The sequence below is a fragment of the Mustelus asterias genome, chromosome 14, assembly GCF_964213995.1.
Source record: "Mustelus asterias chromosome 14, sMusAst1.hap1.1, whole genome shotgun sequence".
NCBI classification, from domain to species: Eukaryota; Metazoa; Chordata; class Chondrichthyes; order Carcharhiniformes; family Triakidae; genus Mustelus; species Mustelus asterias.
In genome coordinates this window covers 32,047,849-32,068,859 of record NC_135814.1, presented here as the reverse complement: position 1 = coordinate 32,068,859, position 21,011 = coordinate 32,047,849, and the positions used below count along the sequence as shown (strand labels likewise).

The following is a 21,011-nucleotide window of genomic DNA, read 5'->3' as shown; positions in this document are numbered from 1 at the left end:
GACCAGAGACCGGAATTGAACCCAGGTCCCTAGCGCTGTGAAGCAGCAGTGCTAACCATTGTGCCACCCTGTGGCCCCAGATTCCTCTGCAATATCTCTCTGAACCCAAGATAGTGTCTCTGGTTTTCTCCTCAGAATTGCCCCAGAGGATTGTCACGAGTGTTTTGAAACTCCATTCCCAAAGACACTTTGAAACCTTCTCTCCTTGTAATACTTTCACTTGGCGATTTGCATTCCAAAATCCAGTCCAGGATTTTCAAATTACACTTTTAAACAAAGATTCCGCTCCACTTTTAACAGCGGTTCAAGTCCAGGATTTTACACCAACCCCTTTAGGATTTCATTGTCTTGACTGTTGTCCAAACGGTTCACAATTGCTTTAACTCTCAATCCCAGACTCTTATTACGTGACGTCAAACGTTTTTATCTACCTCTGAAGGTCTGCTATCCCATTTTCAATCTACTTAATGCAATTGTCTCTTCAATTCAGAGCACTTGTTTACTCTTCTTTGCATCCTTCTGAACAATGCCTTAGTCGCTGTTCAGTTAGTTTCAGTTGTCTGAAACATTCTTTCTGTCCCAATTCCCTGGTTATCTGGACTGTATCATGTTCTTTAGGAAGCTTGCATCCTTGCAAATCCCTTGTTCTGTTCAGCTTCTTCTGGCAGAATTGAAAGCTTCCTCAGTGGTCTATTTCCAACAGCTTCCAGTTTAAACTAAGAACAAAAGGAAAGCCCCCTGTAGTGGGGAAATTTCAAGAGGTGGCCAATTGTGTCTTAAACTAAGACAAATCAAAACTCACAAGGCAAATATCTCTGTGCAAAAGACGTAACGATATTTAACAAAAACAAAACAAGACAATACAAACATACAGCCAACCGGAGTATCACAAAGGGTTAAATAGCTCTAAGGACAGAGCGACAGAACCTCGCTGAAAGATCTGAAGTACAGAGTCAAATACAGATCAATTACCTGGTATTCGAGGCAAGGTACTAACATGGATTGACGATTGGCTGTCAGACAGAAGGCAGAGAGTTGGGATAAAAGGTTCTTTCTCAGAATGGCAACCGGTGACAAGTGGTGTCCCGCAGGGTTCAGTGTTGGGGCCACAGCTGTTCTCTTTATATATTAACGATCTAGATGACGGGACTGGGCGCATTCTGGCCAAGTTTGCCGATGATACAAAGATAGGTGGAGGGGCAGGTAGTATTGAGGAGGTGGGGAGGCTGCAGAAAGATTTAGACAGTTTAGGAGAGTGGTCCAAGAAGTGGCTGATGAAATTCAACGTGGGCAAGTGCGAGGTCGTACACTTTGGAAAAAAGAATAGAGGCATGGACTATTTTCTAAACGGTGACAAAATTCATAATGCTAAAGTGCAAAGGGACTTGGGAGTCCTAGTCCAGGATTCTCTAAAGGTAAACTTGCAGGTTGAGTCCGTAATTAAGAAAGCAAATGTAATGTTGTCATTTATCTCAAGAGGCTTGGAATACAAAAGCAGGGATGTACTTCTGAGGCTTTATAAAGCACTGGTTAGGCCCCATTTGGAGTACTGTGAGCAATTTTGGGCCCCACACCTCAGGAAGGACATACTGGCACTGGAGCGGGTCCAGCGGAGATTCACACGGATGATCCCAGGAATGGTAGGCCTGACATACGATGAACGTCTGAGGATCGTGGGATTATATTCATTGGAGTTTAGGAGGTTGAGGGGAGATCTGATAGAAACTTACAAGATAATGAACGGCTTAGATAGGATGGACGTAGGGAAGTTGTTTCCATTAACAGGGGAGACTAGGACGCGGGGGCACAGCCTTAGAATAAAAGGGAGTCACTTTAGAACAGAGATGAGGAGAAATTTCTTCAGCCAGAGAGTGGTGGGTCTGTGGAATTCATTGCCACAGAGGGCTGTGGAGGCCGAGACGTTGAGCGTCTTCAAGACAGAAATTGATAAATTCTTGATTTCTCGAGGAATTAAGGGCTATGGGGAGAGAGCGGGTAAATGGAGTTGAAATCAACCATGATTGAATGGTGGAGTGGACTCGATGGGCCGAATGGCCTTACTTCCGCTCCTATGTCTTATGGTCTTATGGTCTTAATTATATATTTTTTCCTAATCAAGAATTCCATCTTTCATTAGCTTAAAAATCAATTCCATTCAACAGCTATCAATACAAATCTCGGTCAAGTACCATAACCAACCATAACATACTTAATAGCATGGTCATATCATTTGTCCAACTGATCCCGGACATATTCTCCCCTCTTAGCACTAACTACATCCCTGTCGCCTGGTAACAGCACACACTACTTCAAGGTCAAAATGGACGCTCCCACTGGCTAACTGACAAGTTGAATAGAAATGTGTTCCTGCGTCCAGGGTCATATCTATCCTTGTGTCTGGGCAATGAATGCATCTATTCATTAAGTGTTGCATAATATGTCCCCTTAGGAATTCACCCAATAAGACTTGTTCACTAACTTGTTCCCAGACCTTTGGCTTTAAACTATTGACTTGTTCCACCATGCCTTTTGGTAACTTTGCATGACTAAAGTGTACAATACATTAAAAATATCAGCATATATATGTTTTAAAATAATTACTTGTTTTGATTCCCTTATTGCATTCACACATGTAAGCTGTTTGTGTTAGTTTGCCCAATAATCATTTAACTTTATGGATTTCTTATCCTTTGAAAGATGACATTCTGCCTATAAACCTTATTAGCTTGTTAGGAATCCCCTTCCACACCCCCTCTCTGCGTAGTGGGACTCCAGTTGTTAAGCAACATCCTGCAACTATATTATTCTTCACACCATAGCCTTCTCGAAGCACAATAGAAACAACACACCACCCACACAGTTCAGCATGAATTTAACTATATGTTCCTTCCAGGCAGAAACATTAAACCCACCTAAAACCAGATCTTATTTCTAAGGTTTACCATTAAAAACATGGTAAACAAGCTTTATTTTCCCAACAAATATTGCAAATCATAAATGGCTGTTGACACTACTGTAGTGAAACATTAAAAAAATACTTTAAAGGACAAGTATGAACCATGCATACATTGGTCTATATTTATAACTTGCATTCATATATTTTAAATGTAAACTGAGTTCCAAGATCAAGGAACCACAAATACGGTAGGCATAAAGAAAATAGACGCCAAGTGTCTGAGTGAGGAAGGAATATCCAAAGAATGGGCCCAAACAAGGGTTTTGAGGAAGGTTTATGGACTGGAGAGAAGGGAAGAAGAGAGAGGTTTCAGGAGGGAAGAGCACTAAGCATTAGAACCAAGTTGGCTGAATGTTTTACATCTAAAGGGTAGAAGGATACTCATGAGGGTTGGAGCATTCAACAGGGAATATAGGACTGAAGGGAAGCACAGAGCTGTTATGAGTTGATAGGCTTTTGAGTTGATAGGCAAGAATAATGATTTGAATTTGATACATTGTAAAACAAGAGAGGAAAGGATTGATTGAAATGCAAGAGAACTCTAATTTGTGTAAAAGGTATATAATGAGTAAAAGTTTCTTCTTTGGGCACAACAGGTGACCTAGGCACAAATTTCACTTAACGCTTCACAAGTTTTAATAAGTTTTGTTTGCACAGGATTCCAGTCAAACACACTTGCATATTGCTGAACATAAAATCTTCCATGAACCAGCTTAACTGTGCAGCTTTACAGAAGTTTTAAAAAGGTTGGTATAAAAATATTCCTCGATTACTTTGAAGGTGGATTTACAGTTTTATTAATGGTGCTTAAAATGGATTCATCACAAAAAAAAGTTTTTAATTCAGATTTTGTTTACTGCCTGTGAGTACAGAAAACGTGCTTGAAAAGATAATGCCGAGAGACTGACAGCTTTTTCCTCAGGGCCGAAGATTATTTGCCAAACCAAAATCATGAAAACTCAGGTTCGAAGACAATGGCCAACGTGAACTGCAAAGGTTTGTCTCCCCCAAGTGCTAACTCCTTCTTGTCGCACAATGTTGTCTTAGTTAATGCATTTAAGATAGGCCTTCTCCCATCTCATTTCACCACCTCTTTCAGCTCTGTTCCTACATACATCCAGCAATTATTGCCTCACAGACTTTCTGCGAAACACTTTCAGGTCTGTCAGAAATATGCTGGGATAACTTTTATTGCTGGACCAAGGATCATTTCCAGAATGCAAGAAGCTTTTGGAGTATGAAATGCAGCAACAGAAGATATTATATACTTCTGCACCACGCGTCTGAAAGGAACATCTTGCTCATCTCTATGTGCCTACCCAGGGCCAAACTTTCTCAAATGCAGACAAAATATCCATAATGCTAACCCATTCTTAATCAAACTACAATATGTCACACAAAATTGATTTATGGCAGGAATTTACAATTTATTTTCCATGGACACAAGCTACTTCAAAATTGATCTTTTGCTGTCTACAGGGCAGAAAAAAAACAAATATATAGAAGATGGTGGCATAGTGGCAATATCATCAATCCAACCAAAGCGAATGCACTGGGGACATGGGTTCAAATCCTACCACAGCAGCTGGTGGAATTTAAATTAAACTGATAAATCTGGAAACCACAGAATATTTCCAGTGCAGAAGGGAGTCATTAGGCTGATCGAGTCTTCACCAGCTTTCTAAAAGAGCATTCTACCTAATCCAACTACCCCGCCTTTATCCTTGTAACCTCGCACATTCTCTTTTCAGATAGCAGTCCAATTTCCTTAGAATACTTTCGATTGAATTTGCTTCCACCACTCTTTTCAAGAAGTTCATTCCAGACTCTAACCACCCTCTGGCTGAATATTTTTCCCCCCTCATATCATTTCCACGTCTTTTGCCCATTATTATTTTGAACCTATGCCCTCTAGTTCTTGATGTGCTTGAGTGGGAGAACAGTTGATCACTGTTCAACTTGTCCACACCCCTCAGGATCTTGAATACCTCTCTCAAGTCTCCCTTCAGTCTTTTCTCCAAGGAAAAGAGACCCAACCTCCCCAAACTATCCTCACAGCTAGTTTTTTTATCCCTGGAAGCATTCTTGTGAATCTCCTCCGTACTCACTTTAATGCTTCCACATCCTTTCTCAAGAATGGTACCCAGAACTGGATACACTACTCCAGATGAGGCCTAACTAATGTCTTATCCAAGTTCAACATGGCCTCCTTACTCTTTGATGCGCTATTCAGACACGAGGCTCGAAGCTCAGTAAATGAAGGCTTTTATTTACTGTTAATGAAGCTACCAGAACTTATATACACTATCCCAGACTGAAGGGGTCCCGGCCAGAGCAGGGACTCTTATACCTCTCCCAGGAGGCGGAGCCCGACTGGGATGTGCCACAACACTACAATACAAAGGTGTAACAACCCCACCCTAACCCAACAGCAACAATAGCACAATCCAACAGTAACATATGTACATCCTTGTAGTTCTGGCCAGCCCCTGGCTCAGCACTATCCAGTGGGAACCAACGATGGTTCACCACATTCACCCCTCCTTTGAAAACAAAGGCTAGCGGGGTACAAAAAAACCAGAATAAAATGTCAGCAGTCTATAAGTTCAGACGGTCAGGGGGACCGCACCGTCGTTGTGACCTCCTCAATACCGGCGGTGACACCGGAGTAGGCACTTGCGGTGGCGTTCTCCCCAAAACGGCGTCCAGCTGTTCTTCCACGGACTCACAGGCCGGTTGACCCTGAGGTGACGGTAGTCCAGGGGATCCTGACACGCCCTGCAGTGGCGACCATCTTCTGGGCTCAGGCAAGCTGTACATGGGAGTAAAATGGTTAAGCAATGGTCCCGATGCTGCCCGCGCCGTGTCCGGGGAAGAAATAGGAGATAATGGGTTTGTTACTGGGGGTATGGGAGCGACAGGGGTTGCTACGTCCCCTGCTGGCGCCAGGTCTCGGATCGAGACAGTGTCCTCTCGCCCGTCAGGGTATGCCACATAGGCATACTGAGGGTTGGCATGGAGGAGATGGACCTGGTCGACCAATGGGTCGGACTTGCGGGCCCTTACATGTCGCTGCAGGAGGACGGGTCCTGAGTACGTCAACCAAGACGGTAAAGAGGTCCCCGAGGAAGACTTCCGAGGGAATGAGAACATCCTCTCGTGGGGAGTAGCATTGGTTGCCGTACACAGGAGGGAGCGAATAGAATGGAGCGCATCAGGAAGCACCTCTTGCCAACGGGAGACCGGAAGACCTTTTAACTTCAACGCCAGTAAGACAGCCTTCCAGACTGTAGCATTCTCGCGTTCTACCTGTCCATTACCCCTAGGGTTGTAACTCGTGGTCCTACTAGAGGCAATCCCGTATGAGAGCAGGAATTGCCGCAAGTCATCGCTCATGAACGACGAGCCCCTGTCGCTATGGATGTAGCTGGGGTACCCGAACAGAGTAAAAAGATCACGGAATGCCTTGATCACCGTGGCAGCGGATGTATCCGAGCAGGGAACAACAAAAGGGAACCGAGAGTACTCATTGATGATATTTAGAAAGTACACGTTCCGATCTGTTGAGGGAAGGGGGCCCTTAAAATCAACACTCAGTCTCTCGAAGGGACGAGTGGCCTTGACTAAATGTGCCCGGTCAGGTCGGTAAAAGTGCGGTTTGCATTCCGCGCAAATCCGACAGCTCCTTGTTACCGACCTGACGTCCTCCACCGAGTAAGGCAGGTTGCGGGCTTTTACAAAGTGGTAGAGCCGAGTGACCCCAGGATGGCACAGATCATTATGGAGGGCGTGCAAACGGTCCTCCTGAATACTAGCGCATGTTCCACGCGAGAGGGCATCCGAGGGCTCATTGAGTTTCCCTGGACGATACATGATATCGTAGTTATAAGTGGAGAGTTCAATTCTCCACCGCAAGATCTTGTCATTCTTGATCTTGCCCCTCTGCGTGTTGTTAAACATGAACGCCACGGACCGCTGGTCCGTGATCAGGGTGAACCGTTTTCCCGCCAAGTAATGGCGCCAGTGTCTGACGGCCTCCACAATGGCCTGGGCCTCCTTTTCCACCGCTGAATGCAGAATTTCGGGGCCTTGGAGGGTGCGGGAAAAAAATGCGACGGGCCTGCCCGCCTGGTTAAGTGTGGCGGCCAGGGCAAAATCAGATGCATCGCTTTCCACCTGAAAGGGGATGGACTCGTCTACCGCGTGCATCGTAGCTTTCGCAATGTCGGCTTTCAACTTATCGAAGGCCAATCGGGCCTCTGGCGTTAGGGGAAAAGTCGTGGACTTAATGAGCGGACGGGCTTTGTCCGCGTAGTTGAGAACCCACTGCGCATAATAAGAGAAGAAGCCTAAGCATCTTCTCAGTGCTTTTGCACTAGCGGGCAAGGGAAGTTCAGCAAGGGGGCGCATACGGTCTGGATCAGGGCCAATGACCCCGTTTTCCACCACGTATCCTAGGATGGCTAAACGGCGCGTACGAAACACACACTTCTCCCTGTTGTAGGTCAAGTTCAGGCGAGATGCAGTGCGTAAGAAGTTCAGGAGGTTTGTGTCGTGGTCCTGCTGGTCATGGCCGCAGATGGTGACATTATCCAGGTACGGGAAGGTAGCCCGCAGCCCGTTCTGGTCCACCATTCGGTCCATAGCACGCTGGAAGACCGAGACCCCATTGGTGACACCAAAGGGAACCCTGAGAAAATGATACAAGTGACCATCCGCCTCAAAAGCCGTGTATTGTCGGTCCTCTGGGCGAATGGGGAGTTGGTGGTAGGCGGACTTGAGGTCTATGGTGGAGAACACCCGGTACTGCGCAATCGGATTGACCATATCAGATATGCGCGGGAATGGATACGCATCCAGCTGCGTATATCGGTTAATGGTCTGACTGTAGTCAATGACCATCCGGGGTTTGTTCCCGCTCTTGACCACCACAACCTGTGCTCTCCATGGACTAACACTGGGTTGTATGATCCTTTCTTTGAGGAGCCGCTGAACCTCAGATCTAATGAAGATCCAATCCTCAGTGCTGTAACGCCTACTTTTAGTCGCGATGGGCTTGCAGCCTGGCACCAGATTCTGAAACAAGGAGGGTGTGGTGATCTTCAGCGTCGAGAGGCTGCAGGCGCGTTGGGCAATTTGGAGGCTGCTGCTGTTTTCCCACTGCCAGTGAAGGGAGTGGCCCACCGTACTGTAGGATTACACCCCTCAAGTGGACCATGAAGTTTAGTCCGAGAAGTATTGGCGCGCAAAGATACGGCAACACAAGGAGCTTGAAGCGCTCGTAAATTGTGCCTTGTACTTTCAAGGTTACCACGCAACTCCCTAGCACGGCAACAGACTGGGACCTTGATGCCATAGAGATTGTCTGTTTGGCAGGTTGAATCTGGAGTCCACACCGCTTCACAGTGTCTGGGTGGATAAAGGTCTCAGTGCTCCCGCTGTCAAACAGACAATAAATCACATGATTATTTCCCTGGACATTCATCATCGAACGGTTGAGTCTATGAGGCTTGGCCTGGTCCAGGATGATCGACGCCACCGTTGGTTCATGAACGCCACTGCAGGCAGTTGAAATCGATGCGGAGGACCCCTGCTGGTCGTTCGTGGTCAGTGTCGACCAACATGGCTGCCCCCATGAATCACACATGAGTGAGGGCGCCAAACTCAGCGACCCCTGGTGGTCATACTCTTCCGACTCCGTCGACCGTAATGGCGTCGTACTGGTCTCGCACGTGGACGAACCCCGCGACGACTTCGACGATGATGATCCAAGCTCTGAAGAATCGCAGGCCGCACTGCCGTTCCTGGGTTTAGATCGGCACACTTTTGCATAATGCCCTTTTTTACCGCATGCGGTGCACAATGCAGCTTTAGCGGGACACTTTTGCCGGGTATGCTTCGCTCCTCCACAGAAGTAGCACCGCGGGCCGCACGGGGCTGCAGCCGTCGTCTGGCCCGAATGGGAGCACGCCATTACACAGCATTTCGAACCCGAGGGGCGAGGAGGGATTTGCGACTGCTCCTGCCACGTTGTCTCCACGTGGTCCTCCGGATATAAAACTAAGCTCTTTGAAGCCGACTCGAGCATCTCTGCTAACTCGATGGCCTGGGTAAGATTAAGGTTACCCATCTCCAACAGTTTAAGTCGAATGTACGACGATCCGACCCCGGCCACAAACATCTCGGGCGAGGTCGTACATGCTCTGCTCAGCCGACACAGCTTTGCAGTCACAGCCCCTGGCTAGCTGTAGGAGCTCATTGGCATAGTCCTCCATCGTTTCGCCAGACTGCCGTCGTCGAGTGGCTAGGAGGTAACGAGCGTGTATCTCGTTAGGTGGTTTGGTATAGCGCTTCTTTAGAAGCTCGAGGGCCTTAGGGTAATTAGTGGCCGCACGGATCGCGAGGTAGACAGTGTCGCTTACCCTCGCATGGAGGACCCGGAGTCTGTCATCATCTGTGGTGACTGCTGCGGAGGCTGCCAGGTAGTCTTCGAAACACTTCAGCCAGTGGTCGAAGGTGTTAGAAGCGCCCACCGCACGTGGATCTAGCGTAAGGTGTTCCGGCTTGAGAATTTGCTCCATACTCTCTTTTTTTTTCGATGAGAGTTTAACGACAGTAAATAAAATTGATGCGCTATTCAGACACGAGGCTCGAAGCTCAGTAAATGAAGGCTTTTATTTACTGTTAATGAAGCTACCAGAACTTATATACACTATCCCAGACTGAAGGGGTCCCGGCCAGAGCAGGGACTCTTATACCTCTCCCAGGAGGCGGAGCCCGACTGGGATGTGCCACAACACTACAATACAAAAGGTGTAACAACCCCACCCTAACCCAACAGCAACAATAGCACAATCCAACAGTAACATATGTACATCCTTGTAGTCCTGGCCAGCCCCTGGCTCAGCACTATCCAGTGGGAACCAACGATGGTTCACCACACTCTTGTACTCAGATATCCCTATTAAGAAAATCTAGGATACACATATATAGATATATGCATGTACATAGGGTGGCATAATGGCACAATGGCTAGCACTGCTGCCTCAGTGCCAGGGGCCCAGGTTCAATTCCTGGCTCGGGTCACTGTCTGTGCGAAGTCTCTGCACATTCTCCCCGTGTCCGCATACTTATCAATTTCAAGTAAAGATAGCCTTTCTGGCACCTCTTTCTCCTCAACTGTACCAGTTACCACCACACCTCTCCTCCTCAGTCTCTTCCTTTGTAAAGACAGATACAAAGTACTCGTTTAATACCTCCACTATTTCTCCTCCATGTGCAGGACCCTTCTTTATCCCCAATCGGCCTGACTCTCTCTTTTACATTTACATGCTATCGAACATCTTGCTAATCTCTTTGCATCCTCCTCCATGCTTTTCCTATTAGTTTTTTCACTTCCCTCTGATCCTTCTATGTTCAGCCTGACTCGATTGTATTTTCTACCCGATATCTGTCACGTGCATATTTCTTTCTTTTCAACTGCACCTCTATCTCACTCATCATTCAGGGTCTCCCAAATTTGTCCTTCTTTCTCCTTCAAGGGATTGTATCTGTACTGGGACCTCTGCTATTTGTGATATATATGTATATGATTTGGAAGAAGGTGCAACTGGTGTTATCAGCAAGTTTGCAGATGACATGAAGATGGCTGGACTTGCGAATAGCGATGAACATTGTCGGACAATACAGCAGGATATAGATTAGGCTGGAAAATTGGGCAGAAATATGGCAGATGGAATTTAATCCAGATAAATGTGAAGTGATGCATTTTGGAAGAACTAATGTAGGGGGGAGTTATACAATAAATGGCAGAGCCATCAAGAGTATAGAAACACAAGTCCACAAATCCTTGAAGGTGGCAGCACAAGTGGAGAAGGTGGTGAAGAAGGCATATGGTATGCTTGCCTTTATAGGATGGGGTACAGAGTATAAAAGCTGGAGTCTGATGTTGCAGCTGTATAGAACGCTGGTTAGGCCACATTTGGAGTACTGCGTCCAGTTCTGGTCGCCGAACTACCAGAAGGACGTGGAGGCTTTGGAGAGAGTGCAGAGAAGGTTTACCAGGATGTTGCCTGGTATGGAGGGTCTTAGCTATGAGGAGAGATTGGGTAAACTGGGCTTGTTCTCCCTGGAAAGACAGAGAATGAGGGGAGACCTAATAGAGGTGTACAAAATTATGAAGGGTATAGATAGGGTGAACAGTGGGAAGCTTTTTCCCAGGTCGGAGGTGACGATCACGAGGGGTCACAGGCTGAAGGTGAGAGGGGCGAGGTATAACTCAGATATCAGAGGGACTTTTTTTTTTACACAGAGTGGTGGGGGCCTGGAATGCGCTGCCAAGTAGGGTGATGGAGGCAGACACGCTGGCATCGTTTAAGACTTACCTGGATAGTCACATGAGCAGTCTGGGAATGGAGGGATACAAACGAATGGTTTGGTTGGACCAATGAGCGGCACAGGCTTGGAGGGCCGAAGGGCCCGTTTCATGTGCTGTACTGTTCTTTGTACCTTGATATTGTCTGTAATACTATCTCTATCAAGGTAGCCCATTGTTCAGCCACCAACATTTGATTCCAAATCACTTGACTCAGATGCATTCGCATCTCCCAATTAATTATCCCTGCTCTGGATTGCTCCTTGTGCTTTTCCATGGCCAATCTCAACCTTAAGATACAATGGTCACTGTCTCCTAAATGCTTCCCCAACGTTAATTGATCCACTCTTTATGTAGTCCCTCTGCTCCCTCTCTCCTCTTTATGAAGTCTTGATCAGTGGAATGTTGAGCTCAGTAACGGTTACCATGAAACTATCGATTGTCATACAAACCTATCTGGTTCACTAATGTCCTTCAGGGACATTACGTAGTTTGGCCTTCAGACTCCAGACCCACCGCAATGTGGCTGACTCTTAAATGGCCCAGTAAGCCATTCAAGGGCAATTTGGGTTGGTCAATAAACACTGGCCTTTTGTTTTCTCTTTCATGGAATGTTTGTGTCACAAGCAAAAATGTTAGAATTTTGGACTGATTGTGGCTTACAAATCTGCTGGTAGCTCACCTGTGGAATTCCCTTGTGAAACACTCCACCTCCTTTAAACCCATCTTGCCAACTCCTCCAAAAATCTTATTTTTGGGTGAAAATTCATTTTTCCTTGCGACTCTGCACAGTGACTGGGATCTGTTTCTCGATGTTAAAGGCACATATAAAAGGCAAGCTGTTGCTGTGGCATAATTCTGCCTCCACTGAAATGGAATTTGTGAATGGTCAGCTATACAACGCTTTTGGCCGGGATCCTGCCACTGTAACGATGGTGAGATTGGAGATTGTCAGCCTTCAGCATCATTACAACTGCGAAACTGGCAGCAACCTCTGGTATCTGGTCTCACAGAAATCCAGAAGTTACTGTCAGTGATACCCTGCTCCTCCACAGGGTGCACTGTTGAAGTCCCTGCAGACAGCAACCCAGTCACTGGGCTGACAAACGTGTCTCCTTTTAGCCGAAATATTGTTTAAACTTTGAAAAAGAAGTTCCACTCTGATAATGAAGTGGAACTGCATTTTTTAACCAGCAATCTAAGTAATGAATGCTGAACAATCTCTCTGGCCCTGGAAAACTAATTTTGTGTGTGTGACGTCAATTTTCAGATGATAAAAATTTCATATTTCATAATTATTTAAGCTAGTTTATGGTATTTTGGCTTTTCATGTGTACGTCCCAATTTAAATTCATAAATTTTACAAAAAGCAAAATAGTGGGAAACAGTGGGTTTTATTTTCTTATTTATCATTTGTGAGAATTCTGCATGCGATTGGCTGCTTGATGACATCACTATTATTAAAGATCCCCTTGACGTGGCACCAGATTCAAATTGGTTTGAAGCAATCTAGAAAGAGTCTGTAATTATGTTTAAAGACCTCATCTTCCTGCATTCTGATTTCCTTCCCTAAAAAAGGACATTCGTGAACCAGATGGGTTTTTATGGCAATCGATAGTTTCATGGTAACCATTACAGAGCTTAGCTTTCCATTGATAAAAGCTAGTGTCCTACATCCGTCACACACCAGCATAAGTGAAACAAGCTTTAAACGAAAAGCCCCATTGACCTAGAAATTTACAAGCAATTTCCTCACCTCGATTCGATCTCAGGATATAATGAGCTGAATTTCTAAAGAATGGATAAGACATGGCCTTTGAGGGACAGGTAGCATCAGCTTGACAGACATTAAGCATGATCCGGATCCCAATGTGCAATGCCATGGAGATTTGCAAAAAAAAAGTGTTCTTGTTATCACAATTGCAAGAAAGGTTTGCTTACCTGCCATTTCTCTCTATGGCAAACTTGATCCCTTCTTTTTGGAAAGGAAGCAATCGCTGATTAAGCTTTTCAGGCAGTTTCGACAGCATGGTATCAAATTTATTTTCTGAGCATTTGTTCTCCGAGAATGAAGAGGGAGGTTGCTGCTGGAGCTGCTGGACTTCTCTCATGGCTTCTTCAACCCTATTTTACAAATTTTGAATAAAAAGCCTTACAATTGATATTTCATTAAAAAAATTACAGATTACAACGAGAACTCTTTTCATGCTAAACATTACATTTACTACTACTAAATAAAGCAGTTAGTGCAAACAAAGATCAAGTTCCTGAAAGGCGTTTAAAAAAATATATTTGCAGGGCCAGATTGCAACCTCAGAGCTCAAAATTAATATTTGCCAAAATCTGACTTTTAGTATGGTCCTTTCGAGCAGATCATGGCACCTTTATTTGCATGGCAAACAAAGAAACAGCTCTTAAGGAAATCAAACAGCGAAAGCTGTTTTGATCCAGTCTAAGTACAATAGAATATCATTCAACTCTACCAGATTACATTATACAGATCATTCAAACAGCACTCAACTCAGCACCATGAAGCACTTGATTATGTATTACTATATTTAGCTTAAGGCTTCCACATGAAAAAGTTATATACATTGAAGATATCTGCTATGCAAAATCATAAATGATTATAAATTGTGAATGTTTTTATTTAAAAATTCTGCAACTGAGAGAGTAAATCTTTCATTAATATCAAATAACTAATACAAATCTATTCCTTACTTTTCAGCTACAGATTTCCAGTTTAATGATATTTTCCCAATTAAACAGGGAGGGAGGAGTAGTGGTAACATAATTGTAATGTCACTGGACTATTAATCCAGAGGCCCATGGGTTCGAATCCCACCACAGTAGTTGGTGGAATTTAAATTCAATTAAAATAGGAAAATGTGGAATTGAAAACTAATCTCAGTAATGGTGACAATTAAACAAACACTGATTGTTAGAAAAGCCAGTTTGGTTCACGAATGTCTTTTAGGCAAGAAAATCAGCCATCATAACTGGTCTGGTCTACATGTGACTACAGAGCCACAAAGTGGTTGATTCTCAACTATCCTCTGAGAAGGCATAGAAAGCCACTCAAGTTAAAGGACAATTGGGGTTGGCCAGCAACACCTGCATCCTCAAACAATAAATGTTGAAAAAATTACAGTGAAAACCAAAATGGACAATGATTCATCATGGACTGCATTAATGATTTGCTAACGTGCTGGAGATTCGGAATGTTGAATTCCATAAAAATTGGAAGTGATAGAAGGGAAAAGAAAAGAAGAGAAATGAGGCTTCTCTGGAACTGGGCAAAAGAGGAAGGTAATTAAATTTTCTTCTCAGCTCTGGAGATCAGTTATATTACACCAATAGCAATTCTCCCACACTTAGCTTCTACTTGATTGAAAAATTAATTTCAAATCATAATTCCTTTTAGGATTTATTTCCCTGTCTATAAGGCTGTTGAATATTTTTGATTAAACAGTGGTTACAAACACATTTTCAATACCAAGGGAACTAGATTGTAGTGTTCATTTTGCTTTCCAATGTTCAGGAACACAAGTTTATTTTTGCAATGTAGATGTCTAATTACTTGGGAAAACAAGAGCCACGTCACCGAATTTAAACGAAAAGCCTAACAAAGATAGTGAGTTAGCTTCTATAGAACAAAGCAGACATTAATACTCATCTAGATTAACAAAGGACGGCTGGCACAGATCCGTAAGAGCTAAATCATATCTGTTCTAGACAATGATTTTATTTATGATGAGATGTTAAATCTGTTCCTCAAAATCAATAGGATTCTTGAAACATTAAGATGCTTTCATAGATTTATTATGTATAATGGTATGTACAAAAGTACTTAAGTATACACTTAATTATGTAGTACTTACAGCTACACAACAGCAATATAGTTTGAAGACTCAAACATTTTACAGTTCCGAGCTCAGAATTTAGACTGATCAGACCAGACCTTTTGAATCTTATGTATAATGGGATACTCAGGCTTGACTAAATTGTTAGTACAACACTTATAAGTGCTTGCGGTAAAACGAATCACTGGAGTAGGTGTACCAAGGAACGTGACCTTTGGTTGAGGCGTATAAGGCTCTGGTCAGACCCCATTTGGAGTATTGAAAGCAGATTTGGGCCCCATTTCTAAGGAAGGATGTGCTGGCCTTGGAAAGAGTCCAGAGGAGGTTCACAAAAATGATCCCTGGAGTGAAAAGTTGGTCGTACGAGGAATGGTTGAGGGCTCTGGGTCTGTACTCATTGGAGTTTAGAAGGATGAGGGGGGAATCTTATTGAAACTTACAGGATACTGCGAGGCCTGGATAGAATGTTTCCACTAGTAGGAAAAACAAGAACTAGAGGGCACAGCCTCAGGCTAAAGGGACGATCCTTTAAAACAGAGAAGAGGAGGAATTTCTTCAGCCAGAGAGTGCTGAATCTGTGGAACTCTTTGCCACAGAAGGTTGTGGAGGCCGGGTCATTGAGTGTCTTTAAGACAGAGGTAGATAGGTTCTTGATTAATAAGGGGATCGGGGTTATGGGGAAAAGGCAGGAGAAAAATATCAGCCATGATTGAATGGCAGAGTAGACTCGATGGGCCGAGCGGCCTAATTCTGCTCCTATATCTTTTGGTCAGGCCAGGATAACTGGATAACCGATCGGAAGCCGTTGCCTGACCGCCAGGATCAGGCTAAGATAAGTGGCTGCCTGAACAATGTAGGACATAGTCAGGCTAGATAAGGTAAGTTTTGAATAAACTGCTGGCAGTATTTGTGTTTAAGTTTAGGTCATTCTGTGACTATATAGAACTAGATGTGCGAGATAAGAGCACTGAGTCAATTAAGTATTGTGAGGATGGTATAAATATATAGAAGAAACTGTGTAACTTTAAAGTAACCTCAGGGCAATCGGAGGGGGTTATCCCCTATAATGCATACTTGTATTAAATAAACGGCTACTTAATTCAACTACAGCTGACTTTGTGTAAGAGTCTTTAGATACCCCACAGCAATTGGTGCTGGGAGCAAGGTTTCCACCAACAACTGAGGAACCAGTCAGTTAGATGCAGTTTTTAGGGACCAGATCAAAAACTCAAGGTATGCTGTTATGGAGTTAACCTAGGCCCCAACTTTTTTTTTGATTTTGGCATTAGAGTGAGCATAAGGCGTTTCGCTCCAGGTATGATTCAATTGACCCACGAGGAAGCTTTTATCAAAACAAACTTTATTTAACAACACAGTTAAAATATAACAATGAATTAGCATTAACTTTTATCAATTGGAAATACTTAAACATGACTAGGTATAACCCTTAACTAGCAATCTTTCTAGTTCCAAACTAAGCAGTACCCCGTAGGCATAAACCCCTTTTTTAAAAATCAGCATGAAAACAGATATGCTCACGTGGATGCTAGATTTCCAGCCTTTTAACACCTCTGGTGAATACAGAAAGACACCTGCCTTCTGACTCCTAAACAACAACCTCCAGAAGAAAATCCACCCCCAAACAGCAGAATCTCAGAGAAAGATTTATTTCCTGGCAGATTCCAGTCTGCAACTCCAGGGAGAAAAAGAGACAGAGAAAGCGACCTCTCTCTAAAGATCCCAAGCTGCAGCCTGAGCTCGATTTCTCTCTGTAAGCCTAGCTCCATCCAGTCATCTGATTTTTCTGTCAATCAACCTAGTCAAGCCCTACTCTGCAAAGCCCCAAGGCAAAACACGAAAACAAAACAACATTAGACAAGATTAAAGCAAACATTCTAGTACTTATGCTGCTGCAGTAACAGAAGCTGCCGGTTACACACTAGTGTTAGGACAGACTGTTAAAAAAAATCCTGCACAGAAACATGACTAAAATACATTTCTTCAATGCACAGCATTGTCACACTAGGTAGGCAAGTACCTTCATTTTACTACCCATAGTTAGGGTTCAAGTCTGGTGATCCAGTGTGATACAGTTCAGAAAGGCCTAAACCAGAGAGTTGCCTGAAAGGTGAAGGAGGAGCTGCACAATCAGCTGCGAGCCACCAGCAGGCAAGTCAGAACCATCCAGAGATAACAGGCCAGGTAAAGCTGCACCGGAAGACCGGCAGGTCAGAACCATTGAGGTGACAGGCCAGGCAGAGGCAGATCAGGAAACAAGCAGGTCAGAACCACCAGAGCACAGGTCAGGAGGCAAGTAGCACATAACCATGTACTGACTGGACAAGAACGAGTGGCACCAGAAGGGTTGATAACCAAATTTACAACAGATAAACATAAGAAAGCAACAGATGAGAAATGAAGGATGCATTCCACAAGATCCCCCTGGCTAACCAGCAGGGATGCTCAGAATTAAGACAAAGAAGAAAAAGTCATGATTATAGTTGTCAGTAGCTCCTTACAAATCAGTAAACAGGTAAGCATTCAGATCAAGAAGAGAAAAAATAAATTAATTGCAATACAGGCACCCCCAGACCATCATGATGACATAAGACTGGGAGTGGGGGAAGGAACAAGAGTAGGCAGCTGCATGCTTGAAACAAGTCCTCACATAGGCTCCAGCACTTGCATTGTAAAAAAGTAAAAAGCTTATTTATTAGTCACAAGTAAGGTTTACATTAACACTGCAATGAAATTACTGTGAAATTCCACTAGTCGCCACATTCCGGCACCTGTTCGGGTTAATGCACCTAACTAGCACATCTTTCAGACTGTAGGAGGAAACCCACGGAGACACAGGGAGAATGTGAAAACTCCACAAAGACAGTGACCCAAGCCGGGAATCGAACCCAGGTCAACCAGGATCTTGGGTTCATGTCACACTATCTATAACCCCCACGACTTGCCTGGGCTTGCAAAATCTCACTAACTGTCCTGTCTGGAGACAATACACATCTCTTTAACCTGTGCTTAACGCTCTCTCCACTCACATTGTCTGTACCTCTGAGGCTTGATTACCTGTAAAGACTCGCATTCCAACCATTATCTTGTAAAACGAGTTGGTGTCTTTATATGCCCTGTTTGTGAACACAACTCCCACTCACCTGACGAAGGAGCAGCGCTCCGAAAGCTAGTGGCTTTTGCTACCAAATAAACCTGTTGGACTTTAACCTGGTGTTGTGAGACTTCTTACTGTGATCACTGAAATGCCCCAGTGTGCAGCAACAATTGATTGTACTATCTGGGCATAAAGGTTAGCCAGCCAATAGTGATGACCATCTTACATACCAGACATACTTCAGTAGGACCGTTAAAACAGTCTCAGACAGCTGAAGTGCTAGCTAGGAAGCAGTGTTTTTGCCGAGGGATAAATCAGTACAACAGTTAGAGATTAGCGCCCCAACCCACAGAATGCAATATGGGCAAAAGGAGACACACACGAGGGAGAGGAAATTATGGTCTTCGAAGACCCCAGCAGGATCCCTAAGAAGCCCCCTGAAAATGCAGATCAGTCAGGTTGCAGAAGTACGTGGGTGAAAATGCTAGGGCAGGATGAGCAGTGGTAGATACAGTGGGTATTGTTGTTGCCAAGAGAAGCCTCACAGACCTCTCTGCCAAACAGCTTGCCAAACTAACAGTCCCCACACTGAGGTGTTTAAGTTAGTCAAGGACCGTACCAACCGTAGATACGCTTTTGAGGTCCTCCACAGCTGATATGTGACCTCCAGTGGGGGTAAATAAGGCAAGAGGAAATAATAAAAAGATTGGGGCAAGCGATGCGATTGCCCCAACAGACAGCCATATCTAAAATTGAAGTACATCAGAAGGTTCACAATGTCATCCAAAGGGGAAATGAGTGGGCAGATGAGGTAGCAAAATGAGTGGAGGAAGTAAGGCTGATTGCACAATGGGCCCAGAGGTAAATACAGGTGTCTGGAACAGAAAAGGGTGACCAGGAAAGCAGGGTTGCAAGTAAAAATGAGCATGGAATCTCAGGGCAGGATAGACGAGTGGTGGTCCCTGAATGTATACAACAAAACCCATTCCAAATTTATCATGGATATCAACATTCTGGGAGGAATGCCATACTTGGCTATCTGGAGTTGTGTTGGACAAGAATGTAACAAAACATCAGCGATACATCATCTACGCCCAGTTTAACACTGATAAAGCTGTAAAAATCAAAATGGCCCATCAGCCCAGATTCAAGCAGCCTCGGGAACACATCCAGATAGACTGTGCCAGACCCTTTCCCCTAGCTGAGGCAGAACATACTGTTTAGTTGTGATAGACCAGTTCACCTGATGGGTAGAAATCTTATGACAAGGGAACATGCCGCTAATAATGTTGCAAGAATCTTCACAGGAGATTATACCCAGATGAGGAATACCACTGCAGGTAGACTCAAATCAGGAAACACATTTTACAGATAAAACAAACAATCAAACAGACAACCAAAAGAGAAAATGCTGGAAAATCTCAGCAGGTCTGGCAGCATCTGCAAGGAGAGAAAAAGAGCTGACGTTGAGTCCAGATGACCCTTTGTCAAAGCTGGACTCGAAACATCAGCTCTTTTCTCTTCTTAAAGATGCTGCCAGACATGTTGAGATTTTCCAGCATCTGCAGTAATTTGCCCCTAAATCCATCCTGGACTGCACAGTGGACTGTGGTGCAGGACTGTGTTAAGAACCTGTTTGAGATCATGTAATGAGACTTGCCAGATGGAACTTCCAGAGTGGTACGAGCTATAGGCAGGGTCCTTCGATCACCAACTCCCAAGTGTTCCAAACCTCCAGGGCACATGCAATCGAATAAGTGGTCTTAAACAAGCTGGTTAATGACGTAGTCATCTTCTATGGTGCAGGAATATCCACCATTAACTCCCTGGACATAGCAGGAATAGATGACAAGGTTAATAGCTTGACCTCCATATTGGAAAGACGGCAAGGAGAAAGTCTGTCCAGAATCTTTATGATCCTTGCAGGTTCTAGGAGATGATGCTCAGGCCACCAACCAGTTCTCAAGTGTTCAGTCATTACAACAGTGAAATGACAGCAAAACCTGCGAGTCCACGCGTGCAGTTAAATATGGAAATCCAGAAGTTCCTGTCAGTGATTCTCTTCTCTAACACCAAGTACACTGTTGAAGGCCCCCCCCAGATAGATCTGTAGAAATCAAGTGAGGAGGGATAGACTGGTTTTCCTCTTTGCCATTACCTATATGGTTAAAGCAAAGATTTGGGATTTTTAAAAGGATGCTGCGTTGCCAATTCAGAATGCACTTGACTGTGTGAAGTTTGTAAGAATTATGCCCAACAGGTATTCTTGAATAAAACATGCAAGGGGTTAGTTTTACTGCACTAAAATCTACCATGGTAAAAATATTAAAAGTGTACAAATGTGCCCGACTTGCGACGAACACTTGCAAACACACACTTTTTCCTGTATGCTAGGGATTGGAGTATCTGAGATTAAACTTGGCCAAGTTAAGTGCAGATTTTAGAAAAAGAGTCAATAAGGATTAATTGATTATATCCAGGGAGGTGGAGAGCGAGCCATTCCTTCCAGCAGCTAAAATATCTCTGCCAAATAGCAAATTCAAGCATTCACACAAAAGGGTTGCATCACAAGACCTCTCTCCATAGCAGTTGTATAACCTAAGGAAGTTGATCAGCTGAAGTCTGGCACAGCTCCCCTTAGTCACTGCGATAGCCGAGGTGATTAATTTTTAAATGTGTCGCAACTAACTCCCGGATGGTTCA

The 21,011-nt window shown here is 44.2% G+C and overlaps 1 protein-coding gene across 4 annotated transcripts in view; it reads right to left on the bottom strand.

The window, feature by feature from the left end:
- zranb3 (zinc finger, RAN-binding domain containing 3) overlaps positions 1–21,011 on the bottom strand; it is a 113,119-nt gene that overhangs the window by 77,686 nt on the left and 14,422 nt on the right. For all 4 annotated transcript variants that reach the window (XM_078228058.1, XM_078228059.1, XM_078228060.1 and 1 more), the window contains one exon: positions 13,272–13,454. In XM_078228058.1, the coding sequence (XP_078084184.1) occupies positions 13,272–13,454 (183 nt within the window). The remainder of the gene's footprint in view (positions 1–13,271; positions 13,455–21,011) is intronic.